Source organism: Budorcas taxicolor, chromosome 10, assembly GCF_023091745.1.
Source record: "Budorcas taxicolor isolate Tak-1 chromosome 10, Takin1.1, whole genome shotgun sequence".
NCBI classification, from domain to species: Eukaryota; Metazoa; Chordata; class Mammalia; order Artiodactyla; family Bovidae; genus Budorcas; species Budorcas taxicolor.
Window position 1 is genome coordinate 45,794,609 of NC_068919.1, and position 21,492 is coordinate 45,816,100.

Below are 21,492 nucleotides of genomic sequence, written 5' to 3' on the forward strand. Positions count from 1 at the left end.
TCCTCCCTAAACCTAGAATCTGAGTCCACCTGACACGTCTCCTCTCCAGTCTTCCAACTATAGACACCATTATCCTTTTATCTCTGGGAGAAGACAGTAGGCTAGGCAGGATCCAGTGAAGACCCAATTCTTTTGTGCACAGACACATGTAGACTCTGCTTGCGATTCTGTGAGCTACCTAGCAACTTCTATCTTGAGGCAATCCTCATCAGGTTGGTTTTGTTCTGAGCGGTCGAGCTTGCATAACTTAAAGGCAGGAGAAGGTATGTATTCTACCAAGGAGAGGTAGGATCCACTAATAACCCCAGCCTTTCCTCATTCAGGGGCTTCCCAAGTGGTGCAGAGGGAAAGAAGTGGCTTGCAATGCAGGAGCCGTAGGTTTGATCCTTGGGTCAGGAAGATTCCCTGGAGAAGGAAATGGTAACCCACTCCAGTATTCTTGCCTGGAGAATCCCATGGACAGAGGAGCCTGGCGGGCTACAGTCCAGAGGGTTGCAAACAGTCAGACGGGACTGAGAATGTACATGATCCTCTGCCAAGCACCTCTTAGCCATTACTGTGGATTCAGTCCTGGCAGCTGGCTGTGATTAAGTCTGCTTAGCCTTGGGCTCTTCTTGCAGGTGTGTGTGCTGGCTGATTCCTACATCACCTGTGCCTTACATCAGGTTCAGACTGGGGTGGAGGGATGCCAGTGGGCTAAACTGTGGGCATGCTTTGGCTCTAAGCCCGACTTCAACGTGGCCTAAGTCCGTGAGCCTGCTGTGCTCACCAGAGTTCTAAAGTGGCTTCCTGCCAAACTGCTGCCTTGGTGCTTCGCTGTGTCATCAGTATGCTTTTTTTTTTTTTTAAATCTTTTAGGCACATGGCAGAGAGGGATGGCTGCTCAAAAGCAAAATGGTGTTAAAGACTCTGCTCATTAGCGGTTTCTCTCCCTAAAAACAACTGGCAATTCATTTTGATTTAATTCATGATTCTGAGATGCTTTGAATGCCTTCTGTGATGCTTTTACAGTTCAGAGAGAAGAGGGTCAGTTCCCCAGGTTTCTCACCTCAAGTCTCTTGTTGTGGTTGCAAGGAAAGTTAAAAGCAAATTTATAAATCAGAAGGTTTACACAAAGATTTCTTGCAAAGAAACAAGATCTTTTGCAAGTCATGGGAAATGCCTTACTGTTCCTTATGGGGTTTTGAAAAACTTATCAACATAAACTGCAAAAGATTTCAATGAAAAAGGAAGACTGTAGATGCTTACAGCTCCCATCTATTGAAATCATTTGTACAAGCATCTCCTTTTCTGTATTATTTCCTTTAAACCTCATAAAAAGTCAGCATCCTAGGTTAGCAAACTGAAGTTTACAAATGAAAGTAAAGTAACTTATGCAAGGTCAAACTAGGTGGCAAAGCCACCTAGGAACATAACCAAGCTCATTTATTTACATATTGCTTACTGTTTCTGGGCTATAAGCACAGAGAGGAGAGGCACAGCCAGCAAGGCCTAAGACATTGACTCTCTGGCCCTTTATTAAAAAGGTTTTCCAACCCCTGCTCTGTATCATGATTCTAAAAACCAGTTAAAAGTTGGAGGACTCAGGGGCCAGGAATTAGGAAGTTGTAAGGAGGGGTAAGGAGTTGGCTAACCTAAAATGTACTAAATATCCAGCTACTACATTTATTTACATACATTATCTCACTTAATCTTCATTAGAGCTCTGTGATGACCTAGAGGGGTGGGATGGAGGGGATACTCATAAAGCTGATTCATGTTAATATTCAGTAAAAAGTAACACAACATTGTAAAGCAATTATTCTCCAATGGAAACAACAACAATAAATGGGAAAAAAGACCTGTCAGATTCTTCATCTGAACCTGTCAATGCACTACTTGGAGTGGGTTGCCATTGGCTTCTCCACTTAAAATGAAAAAGAATTATAATTCCCATTTTTCACATGAAGAAATTGAGGTTGAAGAAGGTTAAAGATGTCTCTCCAAGTCATGAGTTTCTGCTATTTCTCACAGAGACAATATTATATCAAGAATTCTAGGCCAATCTTCCCAGCTCCAACACCCAAGCACTTTCTATAATAACAATAGAAAATACAGCATGAAGTACAGCTGACCCCTGAACCACATGGGTCTGAACTAGGTTAGCCTACTTTTTTCAAAAGTTAATTCTATAGAACTACACGATCCATGGTTGTTGAATCTACAAACGGGGACAAAGTGTTCACCAGTATAGAAGGAAATATGACGGAAGGATCTACAAACATATCAGACTAGTTCTCTCACAATATCTGTGATTGATCTGAAGGCTGTGTGGTATAATTGTGTTCAATAGCAATACGTACATTTTGTAAACTATAATTTCGTTGAGTTTTTAAATTTAGGATTCTGAATAGCCTATTCAAGTAATGAATGAATCACTCACTTTTAATGTACTTCTTAAATTATGCCAATGAACTGCCTTCAAGATTTAATGGTATGTTCAAATTGAGGACCTAGAGAAATCTGTTATTTATGCCATTAAAACACATTCTACCCCTTACCCAAACAATTTTGTGTGTATGTCTGCCATTCTGTGTGTGATCTCTTATTACCATATATTCTAAATGGTTGCACATAGGTATACACACATACACATGGGTTATTTCATGTTTTTGACATATGTCATGTAAATTTACTTGATCTATTCACTGAATTTAAAATAAATCTCAAAATTTAAAATGACTCTGTATATTGTTATAACATGTACAAGTATCTGCACACTGAAAATTACAAAATGTTGAAAGAAATCAAAGAGGATCTAATACCGTGTTCATAGACTGAAAAACTCAGCATAGTAAAGTTATCAATTCTCCCCCAATTGATCTATAATTTCGATGCGATGCCCATCAAAATCCCAGCTCAGTTTTTTGTGTGTGTGAATACAGACAAGGTTTTTCTAACGTGTTCATGGAAAGGAAAAGGATCTAAAGTAGCTAAAACAATTCTGAAAAAGAAGAAAAAAGTGAAAGGAATCATTCAGGTTGATGTTAAGGCATACTATACAGTTAAAGTGATCAGGACAGTGTGATATCAGCAGAAGGACAGATACGCAAATCAGCAAAACAGATTAGGGCACCCAGAAATAGATCCACAGCAATATATTCAAATTAATTTGACAAGGATACAGACTCAATACGATGGGGAAAACACCTGTCAACAAACAGTACTGGGGCAACTGGACATCCACAGGTCAAAAATGAACCTTGATCGAAAACCTTCACACTTTATACAAAAACTCAAAATGGACCAAGGACATAAATGCAAAACCATAAAGTATCCAAAATCTTTGGAGCCTAGAGTTAGAGCTCTTTTTAAATTTTTTTTAATGTATTATTTGTTTTTGAGTTTTTCTGATTTAAAGTTCATTTATTTACTTAGTTTGGCTGCACTGGGTCTCCGTTGCTTTGTGTGGTCTTTCTCTAGTTGCAGCCAGTGGGGGCTGCTCGCCGGTTGCAGTGTGTGGGCTTCTCACTGCAGTGCCTCCTGTTTTTGTTCAGCACAAGCTCTAGGGCATGTGCACCTCAGCAGGTGCAGCTTGTACTCTGGAGTGTGGGCTCAGTAGATGTGGACATGGGCTTAGCTGCCCCACGGTATGCTGGGTCTTAGTTCCTGGACCAGGGATCGAATCTGTTTCCCCTGCATTGGGAGGCAAATTCTTCACCACTGGATCACCAAGGGAAGTACCAGACAGAAACTCTTAGATGTAACACTTAAAACAAGATTCATAAAAAGGAAAACGATGATAAAACACTTGTCACCTAAATTAAGAATGTGTATTCAAGCCTGGCACGCTGCAGTCCAGGCAGTTGCAGAGTAGGACATGACTTAGTGACTGACTAAACAACAACAAGAGTCTGTGAGAGACCTTGTCAAGGAGATAAAAACACAGCTACAGACCATGAAAAAATATTTGCAAATCACATTCAACGAAGGACTTGGATCCAGAATATATAAAGAACCCTTAAAACTCAACAGTAAGAAAAAAAAAAATTCTAACTAGAAAACTGGCCAAAAAAACTGTGAACAGATATTTCACTGAAGGGGATACACAGATGACAAGTAAGCACAGGAAAAGATGTTCAAAATCATTAGCCATTAGGGAAATGCAAAATATAACTGTAATAAGATTTCATAACACATATCAGAAAGGCTAAAATTAAAAAAAATGATAACGCCACATGCTGGAGAGGATGATAAGAAACTGGAGCACTCATATTTTGCTGGTAAGAATGTAAAATGGTATAGTCACTCTAGAAAATAGCCTGGCTGTTTGTTATAATGCTTAATGTGTTCTTACCATATGGCTCAGCAATTGTTCTCTTGGGCATTTATCCCAATGAAATGAACACTTCATTCACAGAAAAATCTATACACAAATATTTATAGCAGCTTAGTTCATAATAGCCACAAACTAGGAACAACCCAAATGTCCTTCAGAGATGAATGACTAAACAAACTGCTACTTCCATACTACGGGATACTATTTAGCAATAAAAAGCGATGGGACTATTGATATACATTATGACTTGGATAGATCTTAAGGGATTTCTGCTAAATGCAAAAAAGAAGTCAAAAATTTATGTATTGTATGATTCCACTTATGTGGTACTCTTGAAATAACAAAATTATTGAGACAGAAAAGAAATTAGAGGTTGCTACTGGGTAAAGAGACCGGGGGAAGGGAGCAGGGTGTGAGGAGAAGCAGGAAGGGGTGGGAGGTGTCTATGGCCATAAAAGGGTAGCACAAGGTATTCTCGATGGATTTCAGTTCAATATCTTGACTACAGTGGTGGTAACACAAGTCTACACTTGTGAGAAAACTGCATAGAACTAAACATACACACATAAACAAGTACATATAGAACACAAAATCTGATTAAGGTCTATGAACTGTACATACCAAGGCGATTGTCTAGTTGTGACATTATACTATTGACATGTTACCATTGAGGGAAAATTGATGAAAAGAGAACTCTCAGCATCTTTATAATTTTTAAAATGCTACTGAGATATAATTCACATAGCATACAATTCACCCGTTTAAGGTATCTGATTCAGTGGATTTTGGTATCTTTACAGATATGTGCAACTATCACCATGGTCAATTTTAAAACATGTTCATCATCTAAAAAAAAAATTCCTGTACCATTAGTTAATACTCACCTATGTCCCATGATCCCACCCCACTCTTAAGCAATCATTAATCTACTTTCTGTTTCTAAAAGATTTCCTTTTTCTGGACATTCTATACCAAAGAAATCTTGTGATAGGATTTTTTTGTTTTTCTTGTAAAGAAATCTTCCTTCACTTCATATAACAGTTCCAAAATTCATCCATGCTGTAGTATGAAGCAGTACACTTCATTACATTTTATGACCAATTAATATTTCACCTCATGGATATATGACTTTTTGTTCATCCCTTCATCAGATGATGAACACGGTATTTCCATCTTTTGGCTAAATGCAGCTATATACTTTCATGTACAAATTTTTCTGTGAATACATGCTTTGAATTCTCTTAGGTATGTATACCCAGGAGTAGAACTGCTGGGTCATATGGCATCTCTATGTTTAACATCTGAGGAACTGCCAGACTGTTTTCTAAGGTGACTGCACCATTTTACTTTCCTACCAGCAGTATGTGAGGACTCCAGTTTCCCTACATCTTTACCCATACTTGTTACTCTGACTTTTTGATTCTCTGCATTATTTTTCCAAGTTCCTGTGAATCTATGGTTATATCAAATAGTTAAAAATATGATTCTGTATATCTTTGCTAAAAGATAAACAAACATAGCAAATATTAATAATAATTTTTCTTCATTTCCTAAAGATATATGTTTAAATTTTTTTTTTTACATATTACCACACTTCCTAGAATGTACAAAACAATGTTAAAGGGTAACTTGCTCTGATCTCAATTTCTGTAAGTTTCTATCTAGCACTACTCTGTTGAGTAGAATACTGTGATAGGTTTAAAACATTCTATCCTATTGAGGAAGTATATTTGTATTCTAGAATTTTACAGAAATCTTTATAATGAATAGCTGAATTTTATCAAACACCTTAGGAGTTTTATTTAAAATGATCACATGATGCCATCTTCTCTAATTTTATTTAGATAAAGCTGATTCAGAACATTATATAAGTTTAAGGTGCATAGTATAATGATTTGATATATGTAAATATTGAGAAAAGATTACCGCAGAATGTTAAGACATTCATTACTTCACATAATTACCTCTTTTTAGCTGTTATGAGAGCATTTTAAGTGAGAATATTGAAAGCAATAAAGGAAAAGCAACAGATAACGCACAAGGAGTTCCCGTAAGACTATCTACTGATTTCTCAGGCAAAACTCTGCAGACCAAAAGACAGTGGCACAATATACTTAAACTAATAAAAGAGAAAAACCTACAACCAAGAATACTCTACCCAGCAAGGTTCTCACTAACATCTTATGAATAAATCAAAAGCTTTGCAGACAAGGAAAAGCTAAAAGAATTCAGCACCACCAAACCAGCTTTACAACAAATGCTAAAGGATCTTCTCCAGGTGGAAAAGAAAAGTCTACAACTAAAAAGGAGGAGGTTACAACGAAACAGCTCACTGGTAAAGGCAAATATACAATAAAAGTAGGAAGTCATCTACATACAACTAGTAAGGAGGTTAAAAGACAAAAGTAGTAAAACCATCTGTATCCACAATGAGCAGTTAAGGGATACATAAAACAATTAAATGTAAAATACAGTATCAAAAACAGTAATCACAAGGACAGAAGAGTACAAATGCAGAGGATCTAAAATGTATTTGTAATTAAGAGATTAGTAACTTAAAACAAGTAGGTATACACATACACTGCTATACAAAAACCTCATGGTAACTATTATAGATATACACCGACAAAAAAAAGAAAAAGGAATCCAAACCCAACACAAAAGATAGTCATCAAATCAGAAGAGAACAAAATAAGAAAGGGGAAAAAAAAAATCCCAAACAACTACTGAAATGGCAATAGAAATATGAAAAGTGAAAGTCGCTTAGTCATGTCCAAATCTTTGCAACCCCGTGGACTATACAGTCCATGGAATTCTCCAGGCCAGAATACTGGAGTGGGTAGCCTTTTCCTTCTCCAGGGGATCTTCCCAACCCAGGGATCAAACCCAGGTCTCCCACATTGCAGGCGGATTCTTTACCAGCTGAGCCACAAGGGAAGCCCAACAGAAATATACATATTGATAATTAGCTTAAATGCAAACAGACTAAATGCTCTAACAAAAAGACACCAAACAAACAGCTGAATGGATACAAAAATAGGACCTGTATATACGCCACCTACAAGAGACTCATTTCAGATCCAGAGATACATTCAAATTGAAAGTGAGGAAATGGTAAAAGGTATTCCATGCAAATGGAAATCAAAAGAAAGCCACAGCAGCAACACTTAGACAAAAAAGACTTTAAAGTCAAGAATCTTACAAGAAGCAAAGGACACTACATAATGATCAAAGGATCAATCCAAGAAAAAAATATAACAATTGTAAATATATATGCATCCCAATATAGGAGCTGCTGCTGCTGCTGCTAAGTTGCTTCAGTCATGTCCGACTCTGTGCGACCCCAGAGACAGCAGCCTACCAGGCTCCCCAGTCCCTGGGATTCTCCAGGCAAGAACACTGGAGTGGGTTGCCATTTACTTCTCCAGTGCATGAAAGTAAAAAGTAAAAGTAAAGTCGTTCAGTCACGTCCGACTCTTAGCAACCCCATGGACTGCAACCCACTAGGCTCCTCCGCCCATGGGATTTTCCAGGCAAGAGTCCTGGAGTGGGGTGCCATTGCCTTCTCTGAATATAGGAGCACCTCAGCATAAAACACAAATGTTAACAGGCATGAAAAAAGGAGAAATTGACAATGACACAATAACACAGGGGGAGTTTAACACCACACTTATTATCAATGGACAGTTCATTCAGAGAGAGAAATCAATAAGAAAACACAGCCCTTAAATGAAACATTAGACCACATGGACTTAACTTGATATTTACAGAGCATTCCATCCAAAAGCAGCAGATTACACATTCTTTTCAAGTACACATGGAACCTTCTCCAGGACAAATCATGTGCTGGACAAGATGTAAAAATGAGGAAGTTACTGGAAGAGTTTCCTCATCAACTCAATAACACACTCTCTGCTTGTTCATAAACTGAATTTCAGACCCATCTCTGTCCTTCTAGGTTGGAAGGCCAGGAATTTGCAAAAAAAAAAAAAAAAAAACAGATCTGAAGGCCACATAAAATCTGCAAATGCATCTGCTGCTGCTAAGTCATGTCCGACTCTGTGCGACCCCATAGACGGCAGCCCACCAGGTTCCCCCAGCTCTGGGATTCTCCAGGCAAGAACACTGGAGTGGGTTGCCATTTCCTTCTCCAATGCATGAAAGTGAAATCGCTCGGTCGTGTCCAACTCTTAGTGACCCCATGGACTGCAACCTACCAGGCTCCTCTGTCCATGGGATTTTCCAGGCAAGAGTACTAGAGTAGGGTGCCATTGCCTTTTCCAAGCAAACCCATCTAACAGGATACAAATTAAGTGCCATTAAGTTTGTGGTCAGCAAACTTCCTAGTCCAGTGCACTCCTGATAACATAAGTGAAACATTCTTAGGAGAAAGCACTAGCAAGTAAAAGTAAAGGCACTCCTTTGAGGACTTTACAGTAGTGACAAAGAGCAGAGCCAAGACACAGCTGTTCTGAGACCTGAGGGCAGCCAGGCTCACTCACCAGCCTCATAGCTAACTTCACGTCTGTCCCACTGCTCAACTCAGGTCACAACTGCCAAGATGCTGCACGTGCAAATGCTAGGGGGCTGGGGACTACCCCTAGACTCTTGAGAGTCTCTTGGACTGCAAGGAAATCAAACCAATCAATCTTAAAGGAAATAAACACTGAATATTCATTGGAAGGACTGATGCTGAAGCTAAAGCTCTAATACTTTGGCTACCTCATGGGAAGAGTCAACTCATTGGAAAAGACCACGTGATCCTGGGAAAGATAGACAGCAGGAAAAAGGGACTACAGAGGATGAGATGGTTGGAGGGCATTACTGACTCAATGGACATGACTTTGAGCACACTCTGGGAAATGCTGAAGGACAGGGAAGCCTGGCATGCTGCAGTCTATGGGGTCGCAAAGGGACAAGACTGAGCAACTAAACAACAACAAAAAAGGGACTACCACCAAGCTTATCTGTGAACACTTTTAACAAAAGAAGTGGTAAAGATAAATGCTCCCTCCACCACACCCAACTCACCTTCACCAGGAAGAAGGACACACCATATGTCCGAAGAGACCGGGCCAATTTGACATACTTGACTTTGGCTTCTATTTCACTCATCTCACCACAGTTCTTGTGCTCCTACAAAAGCGACAGAGGCAGGGACCAGTTACTGCAGCTCTGACCACAGGTGGACTTGGTGAGAGGTACTACTTCACATGGCATCTATTTATTTGTAGATGCACGTCCCTGCTGACCAAGCACACAGAAAGCACTAATGCAAGGCTTCTTAACTAGAATGTGAGCCCAAATTCCCTGCAGATTTTGCATTATAGGGAACAATTCATGCATGTGCAGTGTGACAAGAACAGGGGCTGTAACTGTAACCTAATTTTCAAAGCACTCTATGTTTCAAAAGGTTCAGGACCAATACTTCAAACGAGGACTAGAAAAATATTATTGTCCTGAGAGAGCTATCATTCTAATATACAGGCAAAAGATAAAATTTTCCAAACAGCATGACATATAAAAGCCTGGACATCTCAGTGTGTGGAAACAATAATGGATTAAAAACTATGTTTTATACACATGAAATTTATCTCTTTCAATTTATATTTACATTTCAATGCCAAAGAAGACTTTGATATTTTGGATTCACTAGAGTGAGTGTTTCTTGGCAAAGCTGACGACAAAGCTTTTCTTACTGGTTGCCTAGAATAGATACCTCTCTGAATTTTAGAATAAATCTGGATTTTAAAAAGACACCAGTTCCCAGATTCTAAGGTGCAAAAACAAATCTCAGGATTAAAAAAAAGCTCCTTGTAGCCTCTTCCTTGGTACATTTTAATGGAAAATCACCTTGTTTCAATGCTTCAAAGATAATGTCTTTGAAATTAAATGTATGCACATTTTTCTCAGAAGGGCTAAGTAACCTTTAGCAAGAAGGTATGGATTAAGATAATAAATCTGCCCAAAGTAGAACTGTCAGATCCTTTCCTCCTGAGTCACTAATCATTTATTATATAAGTGGAGTACATGCACGGGGTCTGAAGCTTTTATGTACGGAGGCCCCTCTCAGACTAATGAATGAGGACAGGAAGTGAGGAGAATAACAAAGCTCTGACCATTCCCAATACCTGAAATATTCTCTTTTCAGCTCCTCTCTGCTTGATGTATTCTTTGGGCAGGAATTCTTTTAGACTGAGAGAGAGAGAGAGAGTTAAAAAGGTAAGGCATTTAATCATACTCTATGATGAGAAGGAAAGAAAAAGAGACTTTTCATAAAACTCACAGTTAAGTCCCTAACTCTCAGTATTTTATGGTATAATTAATAACAGACGGCCATATCCCACAATGCACTTAAGTAGAACACAAATATAAAACTAGTCTGATAAAAAGGTCAGACTATTATAACATAGTTCAAGAAGAAAGAATGTCCTGAAATATTGTAAAGTAACAAAGCAAAGCACCCTAGAGTGTACAGTATGCTAGCTTTTGGGGAAAAAGGAGGAGAATATCCATTTTATACTTTTAATATGTATTTTTTAAACATTAGAAGGGTAATTCTAGTACAAATAAAAATGATTCTTCATAGAAAGAAAGAAAAAACAAGGAGAAGGGAACATGGATGGAAATGAAACCTTTGAATTTTCCTTATATGGTAGTCTTCATTTTAGAACCAAAATAAATCACAAAGAGGATAAAATGCAACACCTAAAACTCTAAAGCAAACTGAAACAAATGAACCGAACAGTGTTTGATAGAGCCTAACTTTGAAAAAGTCTTTGACTATACCCACCCCAATGAGAAATATCTTAAATATAAAATGAGCCATAGTAGACTTGTTAAATCATTATTTTTAAACTAATATCTACTCTCACCCTAAATATATACACAAATACACATACTGTAAAATTAGTATATTACATTATATAAGTAAGTAGATGTTAAAAATAACTAGAATAAAGTAAATGAGTAATTATGGTAGTTGTCAGAAATCAAGATTTTTAGCATAAAATAGAGCAAAAGAAGTTAAATGAAATCTTGCACTCTTTCATTTGAATGCAAATACTGACCTGAATTTTGATTCACTTTTCTTTTTCTAAAAACCTTTTCTAGTTCTGTCCACTGCAGAGGCTAAGGGCAAGGACAACTGGGTTGAGACGAGCACTCTAGTGGATCAGCCAGACGGCCTTCAATGTCAGTTCCACTAAAAAGAATCCTTGGAGAAATGACTGATTCTAGCTTTGGGACAGGAGATGTATAAAATGTTCCTGGGGCTTCCTGCGCCTGAGTATCAAGTGAGTGACGTGAAAGTCACTCAGTTGTGTCCGACTCTTTGCAACCCTGTGGACTGTACAGTCCACGGGATTCTCCAGGCCAGAATACTGGAGTGGGTAGCCATTCCCTTCTCCAAGGGATCTTCCCAACCCCGGGGTCTCCTGTACTGCAATCAAGGAAGTTATCAAAATGACAATGGACTGACATCAAGGGATAACCGATCAGACAGGAATGAGCACACACCCCACACACACACTAACATGATTTTTAAAACCTCATACAAAAGAAGAGAAAATAGAACAATGAACCTACTGCCCAGACTCAACAATTACAACTCATGACTCATCTACTTCCTTATCCACATTACCTCTAATGGATGATTTTGAGGCAAAGCCCAGATGTCATATAATTATTTTTATGTGAGGGGCAATTTGAGTGTCAGAAAGAATGAAGACCTCAATGGGTCAAAACACAGGTGTGTAAAATTCAGTAACGATTCTGAGAAATAATCACTGATCACCTTAAGAGGTTACTAGGGCACAAGTTCATACTGACAATTGACAAAGGAAAAGAAACAAAGCTAATAAATGCAGAAGGAATAACAGAAGTCCAAAATGATCATTTTACAACTCTACATGGGATAGTCAATAGCTCTAAGCAAGCATGAGTGGCTGCTAAAACCAGAAAGTGGCAAGTCAATGGGGGACTTTATAATAGATGGATGTCTGATCCAAATCAAATGGTCAATTTTAGCATTAATGAAAGTGGGATAACCACCCAACACATGCCTTCTGACTGATAAACCAGTAAGTATACAGTTTCACCTAGAAGTATTCTTGGCAACAGAGAGAAAAAAACAAGTAAATATATAACTGAATATAAATTTCTTTAAGAATCCAGATACAAATATAAGCTTACCAAAAAACCTCATAATAGTTTAAAAAAAGAGAGATAGAGAAACATGGTAAGTGATACTACCAGGATACTATGAGCCAAATCCCATCATGGTAAATATTATAAAAATAACCCAGGTTTTTCATAAATAAATGGCTTGCGGGTAGAGGTAAAAAATTTGACACACAAACAGATTAAGAGAGTTTTAAGAAATGTATTTATGGGGTGTCACTGGTGGCTCAGTGGTGAAGAATCTGCCTGCCAATGCAGGAGACACAAGTTCAATCCTTGATCTAGGAAGATCCCACAGGCTAAGGAGCAACTAAGCTTGTACACCACAACTATTGAGCCTGTGCTCTAGAACCTGGGAGCCACAACTACTGAGCCCACGTGTCACAACTACTGAAGCCTGCACGCCCTAGAGCCCCAGCTCCGCAGCAAGAGAAGCCCAGGCACAGCAACTAGAGAGTAGGCCCTCTCACAGCAACTAGAGCAAGCCCGTGCAGCAATGAAGACCCAGCACAACCAAAACTAAATAATTATTTAAAAGAAGAGCTGAAATCTGTTAGCACAGAAAGAAAGAAATGTATTGTAAAACCACAGTTACAAAGATAGTGTAGTACTGACATTAGGATAGAATTGAGAAGCCAGAAATTAACCCTTGCTTTTACAGACAACGGATTTTCAACAAGAGTGCTAAGATGCTTCAATGGGAAAATAACAGTGTTTTTAGCAAACGGTGCTGTGACAGCTAGATAGCCACATGCAAAACAATGAAGTTGGACCTCTTACCTCACATGACACATAAAACGTTAGCTCCAGAACTTCCCTGGTGGTCCACTGGTAAAAATCCACCTGCCAGTGCAGGGGATAGGGATTCAATCCCCGGTCTGGGAAGATTGCACATGCAGTGTGGCAACTAAGCCCGTGAGCCACAACTACTGAAGCCCGTGAGCGCCAGGCCTGTGCTCCACAACAAGAGAAGCCACTGCAATAAGAAGTCAGCACACTGCAGCTAGAAAGTAGCCCCTGCTGGCCGTAACTACAGAAACCCCGTGCGCAGCAATGAAGACCCAGGGCAGCCAAAAACACATAAATAAATAAATATTAACTTAAAAAAAGATTGCTATAAAAAATGAACTCCAAATGGATCACTGACCTAAATGTAAGGGCTAAAAGTTTAACTCTTAGAAGAAAATAGAGTAAATTTTTATGACCCCGGGTTAGGCAAAGGCTTTTAAGATATAATACTAAAAGTACATGCAGCAAATGAAAAAAAGTAAACTGGACTAAATAAAAATCTGAAAAACTGAACTGCAAGAGAAATCACTGAAAAAAGTGAAAGGCAACCCACATACTGGGAGAAAATAAGTGCAAATTATGTAGCTGATAAAAACTTGTATGAAATCTCTTGCAACTAATGATTTTGTCCACCTCATGCGAAGAGTTGACTCATTGGAAAAGACTCTGATGCTGGGAGGGATTGGGGGAGGGAGGAGAAGGGGACGACGGAGGATGAGATGGCTGGATGGCATCACTGACTCGATGGACGTGAGTCTGAGTGAAGTCAGGGAGTTGGTGATGGACAGGGAGGCCTGGCATGCTGGGATTCATGGGGTCACAAAGAGTCGGACATGACTGAGCGACTGAACTGAACTGAATGATTTTTTAAAAAACAATTAAAATGGTCATAGGGTTTGAACAGTCACTTCTCCAAAGAAGATATAAAAATAGCCAAAAAGCGTGTGAAAATATTCTCGACACCAGCAGCCATGAGGGAAACACAAAGAAAAACCACTATATCACACCAGTGCATACCCAGTAGGACAGTACAATAAAAAAGACAGGTCATAAGGAGTGTTGGCGGGGGTATGGAGGAATGGGAACCTTCACACATTGCTGGTGGGGGATGTAAAACGGCACAGCTGTTGTGGAAAATGATTTGGTAGTTTCTCAAAACATTAAACAACAATTCCACTCCTAGGCATATATCAAGGAAAAGTAAAAACATATGTCCACATAAACATCTGTACATGAATGTTCATCGGAGTATCATTTGTAATAGCCAAAAGATGGAAACAACTCAAATTTCCATCAACTGATGAATGGATGAAAAAAATGTAGTTGAGCCATACAGTGTAACTTTATTTGGCAATAAAAAATGTATGAAGTATGATATATGCCACAATATGGAAGCACTATGCTAAGTGAAAGAAGTTCATGGCAAAAGACTGCAAATTGTTATGTTTCTGTTTATATGGAATGTCTAGAATAGGCAAATCTATAGAGGCAAATAGGATTAGAGGTTGCAGAGGTTGGGGAATGGAGAGGGAAATCAGGGAAGTGACTGCTAAAGGACACAGGGCTTATTTTAGGAGGGATACAAACATTCTAAAATCAGGTTGTGGTGATTAGGTTGCACAATCTTGTGAATACACTAAAAAGTGCTGAAATGTAAATTGTAAATGGGTCAGTTGTATGGTATGTAAGCTCCATCTCAATAAAGCTGTTCTTCAAAAAGGGAAAACATCAACCACTTTAGGCCTTATTTGGCTCTTCATACAAACCAAGTATAAAATGATATTTTAAATACTATGTGGGGGAGAATTTAACACAAACCGGGTATTAAATGTCATTAAAGAATTGCTGCTAATTTTGTTTGGCATCAGGATGCATTTGCAGTTAGGCGGGATTTTAATTATTTAAAAATTCTGTAATTGTCAGCAAAACATACTTAAGTATTGACATGTGAAATGGTATGCAGTCTTGGATTTGCTTTCAATCACACTAGCCAGAAAAAGGGGCAAGGGACTTCCCTGGTGGTCCAGTGGTTAGGAATCCACTTTGCAATGCAGGGGACATGGGTTCCAACCCAAGTCAAGGAGCCAGGATCCCACATGCCAAGAAGCGACTAAGCCCCAGCACCACAACTTCTGAACCCGCACACCATAACTAGAGAGTGTGTGCACCTGAAAGAAGGATCTGAATGACTCAACAAAGGTCTTGCATGCTGCAGCTAAGACCCGGTGCAGCCAAATAAACAAAAAAATATTTTAAGAAGGGGTCAAGTTAAAGTTCTGGCTACATTAAGACTTGAATCATGATGCCTCTTCAACCTGTAAACTGCATTGGTACAAAAAAAATTCTGAATACATTTTCTGGAAGGTTGGGGAACTAGGTTTGAGCATCAGCAGAATACTCAAGCCTAATCAAGAGACCCCCATGTCAGTCCACAGGAAGTAACCTAGGGAACAACTAGGCGGCAGCATCTTAGATGCTGTGACTATTGTTAAGCAGCTTTGGGGACAAAAAGGTCTGATTGAGAGGACTAGAAGACATCAGTGTCACAGAAGAGGAAGCTGAGTCACAGAGAGGTCAGAAGACTTGGCTGAGGTCACAGCAGCACAGAGCCTCTGACCTCCAGTTCAAGAGCAGATGCATGTGAACCCAGGGCTGTTCCAGGTTCCCCCTGGAGCACAGGAACAATGATAACCGGGAAGCATCAGGGTGGGCCACTGCTGTGAGCCTCTGGACGGCAGCCCCACAGTATCAACAAAGGAGACCTGGCAAAGGGGCCCATGCCAACCCCCTCACAAGAATGACTGTTACTAGAACACCAGATGGTGGCATGTTGGTCATTTATGGTGAGAAAGTTCTGTGTGGCAACAAGCTGCCCTCGACTCAGACTCTGCAAACTAACACTCCCGTTCTGTGGTAGGAAGAGAAAACAACTTGTAGAAGCTTGCACTGGAGGTGTGACCCCTGATGTTGCAAGAGTCAATTTCGGGGTAGTGTACTGTAAAGTGCAGGCTTCCTTGGTGGTTCACATAGTAAAGAATCTGCCTGCAATGCAGGAGACCCGGGTTCAATTCCTGGGCTGGGACAATCCCCTAGAGAAGGGATAGGCTAACCACTCTAGTATTCTTGCCTGGAGAATTCCATGGACAGACGAGCCTGGTGGGTTACAGTCCATGGGATCACAAAAAGAGTCAGACATGACTGAGAGACCAACACTTCCCTTACTGTATTTTCAAATATGAATTGAGGGAGCGTGCGTGTATGCGTGCACGTGTGGGGGATGTATTCTTCCCCAGTAAATCAACAGCATGCACAGTGTCAGCAGGAAGCCAGAAAGAGCAGGCAGCCTGCCATCATTGCTGCCTGCCAGCCCACGGGGGAGCAGTTCCAGCTCGGTTGTTTTTTTTTTTTGATTACCAGACCCAAGTATGGAAGGTTCCTAAGCGTACATGTGAAATCTGTTGGCCTTCTCTGAGAAAATGGGTCAGATGGTCAAATCTGATTGGAAAATTTTCTCCTAATTAAGCAAGCACTGGCCAAGCCAAGTCCTACCCATTGCCTCCTGAAATATTCCCACCTTAAAAGGGCAGCCTGCAAACCCTCTGCCAGCCTCGTATGTATCATCTTTTCTGAGTGCAAGAGTAACACTGATTACTAACACAGCAGACTAGTCAGAGTTCCTCTCACGCTCTCAGATCCACGGCAGGCTGAAATCTGCCGCCAACAGACTCGTCTCTCATGAACTCTACTTTTGCTCTGCCTGAGTCAGGTGTCTTTCTTCTCCCGTTTGTATTGATCTGCATTTATTCTTCAATCTCACTGCTGGCTGTGTATCACATAATTATGCAATAAACCAAAGTAGCCCCTAACCTGGGGCTAAAATAGTCCCTAGAACAGTACAAAAGAGAGCTTACTGAATGCTTTCTAACAGTAAATATTTACAAAAAGTTATTAGATATAAACAAGACATGTGAACTACTAAACAGGAAAAAAAAAAAAACATTGAAATTTAAAAACAGTCTGTCCTCAGATTGCTTCCTGATTGTCTTTATATTCCCTTATAGATGACATAGTGTATTCAACAAAGATAATGGAGAGCCCTATCCAGGTGACCCACACCAGGAAAAAGTTGGTCCTGTATCAAAAGACTGGGAAATAAATGCCTAAGTTGAAAGTTAAAATACAGGGTTTCAGAGAGGTAGAAGCATAGATTCTGTCCTTTAAATGATTTGGGGGGATGATCCAAGAAACAGTAAACCATGTCCATAGGGGGTTTTCCACTACCAACAGCTGCCATTTATTGAAAGGCAAATACTGTTTCAGGGGTTTTACATGCATAAATAGATTAAACTCTAACAACATTCTTGGAAGAAAATATTTCAACATTCCAGTTTTTTTTTATACATGGAACAGGAGGCTCAGTGATTCTAAGGAAGTTGCCCACAGTCATAGCCAACAACTTAAGCCTCATCTGTGGGCTCCAGAGACCACGCTCTTAGCCACTTAGCACTCTGGTCTCCCCACGTTACCCTTCAGTCAAAAGACAAACCATATGATAGGTATTTGAGAACCTTGGGACAAAGAAACAGAAACACCCAATCAGATAATGGCAACAATGACCACAGTGGTGGCAGTCAATGTTTTAGAAATGCCAAGAAGCAATGAATAAGGGAAGGGGAATTTAATAAACACATCTCGGGGAGAGGGGTCTGGATTCAAATCCAGACACCCACTTAAAACTTCACTTTCATATAGCAAATGTAAGCTGCTTCTATAAGTAATTCCAAAAGAGGCATTCTAAAGATGTTCTCTGGTCTCAAAAAAAGTGCACAAGTACATGGGAGGCAGCCATGGTTTGGGAAATGTTAACCGCTTCTCACCTGTCCCAGAACTCTCATCTAGAAATTGCACTACCACAGGCAACTCCCCTCTCTCTTAGCTGGTCTTATCACCTGGGAAGCATTTAAGATTCCCACCTAGGAATGGTGCTGCTCATATGAAAACAATGGCCACCCTCTCATTCCTGGGGAAGGAGGGCAACAATATGAACATAAAGCAGTGAAGAGGGCTTCCCTGGTGGCTCAGTGGATAAGAATCCGCCTGCCAATGCAGGGGACACAGGTTCAGTCCCTAGTCTGGGAAGATCCCACATGCCTCAGAGCAAACTAAGCCCACAGCCAAAACTACCCATGAGCCCTAGAGCCCGGGCTCTGCAACAAGAGAAGCTACTGCAACGAGAAGACGGCACCCTGCAACGAAGAGTAGCCCCTGCTCTCTACGACTAGAGAAAGCCCACGTGCAGCAATGAAGACAGAGTGCAGCCAGAGTTAAAAAAAACAAAACAAAACAAAACGGGCAGCGACAAGTCTACCAGCACACAGCGGAGCTCTAAAGAGGACAGGAGGCATGGCACAGAGGTGCACCAGAGACAGTGTCACTCAGGGACGCTAGAACACCCAGGTTTCCTGAACCAAACCTTTATGCTGAATCACCAAATGACTAATAACATTTCAATTTGGTATCACACAAAGTTTCAAAGTGTGGTCTGAGGACCAGCAGCATCGGTACCACCTGAAATTACGTAACACTTGCCAAGTTTTTAGGCTTTGCGCCAAACCCACTGAATAAGAGGCTTTGAGGTAAGACCCAACAGTGTGTTTTAACAAGCCCTCTGGATGGGCCTGCCACACGCTTAAGGTGGAGGACCCACTGGTCTAGCAGACCGAAAGCTTAAATGATGGAGTTGGATACACTGGATTTAAATCTTGGGTTTAAATCCAGACTTAAAGATGAAAATGTGACTTAAGAATATTGGTCAAGTCCTGGTTAATTTGAACTGATGAAGTAGGTGGAAGAAAACACTGGTTGAGTTGGAAAATAGTTACAGTGGCAAAAAAGTAGAGAGTGAAGATCACAGGGGGAAGGCACAGGCAAGGCGCTGCGGACCTTTCTCAGTCACATGGCAGTTCTGTGCTCCTGAACCAAACCCAGTGCCCTTCAGTGTAAAGATGGGAAACCCCACAGAGGTTCAAAGATAGCCTAGGGTTAGATACATGCAGAGGTTCCTGGTTTGAAAGTTATGGAGTCTGAAAGTCGTTAGGGAGGGAGACAGCAACCTTAGGAGGCTGAAGCTAGGAGGAAACAGTGAAGGCAACATTGAGTGCTCATCACCACCCCAGACTGATGGGAGCACTCCCGGCTGTGAGGAGCATGGGACAAAAAACCCTCTTCCACTGCTGGTGGGAATGAAAACTGATTACAGCCACTATGTAACATAGTATGGAGATTCCTATAACAAACTAGAAATAAAATGACCATATAACTGAACAACAGCACTCCTGGGCATATACCCTGAGAAAACCATAATTGAAAAAGACTCACGTATCTCAGTGTTCACTGCAGCACTATCTACAATAGCTAGGACATGGAAGCAACCTAAATGTCCATCAACAGATGAATGGATAAAGAAGCTGTGGTGCATTTTTACAATGGAATATTACTCAGTTACAAAAAGGACCACATTTGAGTCAGAGCTAATGAGGTAGATGGACCTAGAACCTGTTAAACAGAGTGAAGTAAGTCAGAAAGAGAAAAACAAATACTGTATACTAATGCATATATATGGAATCTAGAAAGGTGGTACTGATGAACCTATCTGCAGGGCACCAGTGGAGACGCAGACACAGAGAACAGGCTTATGCACATGGGGTGGGGAAGGAGAGGGAGGGGCAAACGGATAGAGTAGTGTGGAAACATATACACTACCATAGGTAAAACAGACAGCCAGTGGGAATTTACTGTGTGACTCAGGGAGCTCAAACTGGGCTCTGTGACTACCTAGGAGGATGGGATGGGAGGCAGGTTCGGATGGGAGGCAGGTTCAAGAGGGAGGGGCATATCTATATCTATGGTTGGTTTATGCTGGTGAATGGCAGGGACCAACATAATATTGGAAAGCACTTATCCTTCAGTTAAAAATAAAAATAATAAATAAATAAATAAAATGGCATTATCTCCGAAAAAATTTTAAAAAGCCAACTAGAGAAACCAGTGCATGGGCAGTGGAGAGGAAGAGGAGGGAAGATAGAGCTGGGAAGAAACAAAGCTGAAACTCTTGCTTTACTGTGGGTTTGAAAACAGAATCCACAGCCAAATTATTCTGACAAAAGCACACACAGAAGACCAACTACAAAGGAGGAATATGTGTTTGAACAGATGCCAAGAGAAAAACTGACTTAAGACTTCGTACTGTGTCAAAAGCTTTGTTTGTTGACAGTAGAATTATCTTGAGTTTGTGGGGGAAAATTTCGAGGGCCGCTCTAAAGCCTTCCTCAGAGACTCATACCCTGGTTGCAGTGTTTTCTCAGTGAAACACTCCTAAGGAACACGTTAACAGGATGAGGGTGAAACCAAGAATGAGGGAGGTTCCCCCTGCCTGCCTTCACCCAACCACTGGACCATTCCTCCCCGAGGCATCCAGGGTCACGGAACCTTTGTGCCTGACCTCCAAGGTCTCTTAATTTTTTCCTTATTACATGGTATGTATCCAGCCTCAGTGATTACAAGCTTTTATCACCTCACACACAGACTACAGCAACTATCCTTTTTAAAGACATTAACTGTGGGAACATGAAATACAAAGTATACACCTCAACTTATATATCAATCACCAAGGATAAATACACGTTACCATATTGTCATATTCGCTTTATGATTGCGACGTCTCTGTTTTTAAAGAACAAATTACAGATTTAGCTGAAGTCCCACACCATCCTTCTTTCTCACCCTATAGGTAGTCAATTTCCTGAAGGTAATTTCCATGCATGGTTTATTACGTTCCTCCCTCTCCTTGTGTCTATAAACAATACATTTCTGTTTCTCTTTGTATTTTTAAATTCAACAGATTCATCTTCTGAACTATCATTTCCTCTGTGCTCTGGTGTCTTCATACATTAAAATGTGTGCCCATCTGAGAGGCATGAAAAAGCTATATCCTTATTGATTTTGCATTCTAGATTGCTTACAAGGCTGAGTATCTTTCCCTGTCTTTACAAGTAAGTTGAATTTCCTCTCCTCTCAAGTGCCTGGGCACTATCTTGATCTTTTTCCCTAGTGAGCGTGCTCAGTCACTGTCATATTTGACTCCTCTGACTCCCTGGACTGTAGCCAATCAGGTTCCTCCATCCATAGGGTTTCCCAGGCCAGAG

The 21,492-nt window shown here is 40.3% G+C and overlaps 1 protein-coding gene across 2 annotated transcripts in view; it reads right to left on the reverse strand.

Moving 5' to 3' along the window:
* Positions 1 to 21,492, reverse strand: part of TLN2 (talin 2) — a 499,959-nt gene that overhangs the window by 177,251 nt on the left and 301,216 nt on the right. For both annotated transcript variants that reach the window (XM_052646966.1, XM_052646965.1), the window contains exons 10-11: positions 10,450 to 10,513; positions 9,350 to 9,454 (exon numbers count right to left, since the gene is read on the reverse strand). In XM_052646966.1, the coding sequence (XP_052502926.1) occupies positions 9,350 to 9,454; positions 10,450 to 10,513 (169 nt within the window). The remainder of the gene's footprint in view (positions 1 to 9,349; positions 9,455 to 10,449; positions 10,514 to 21,492) is intronic.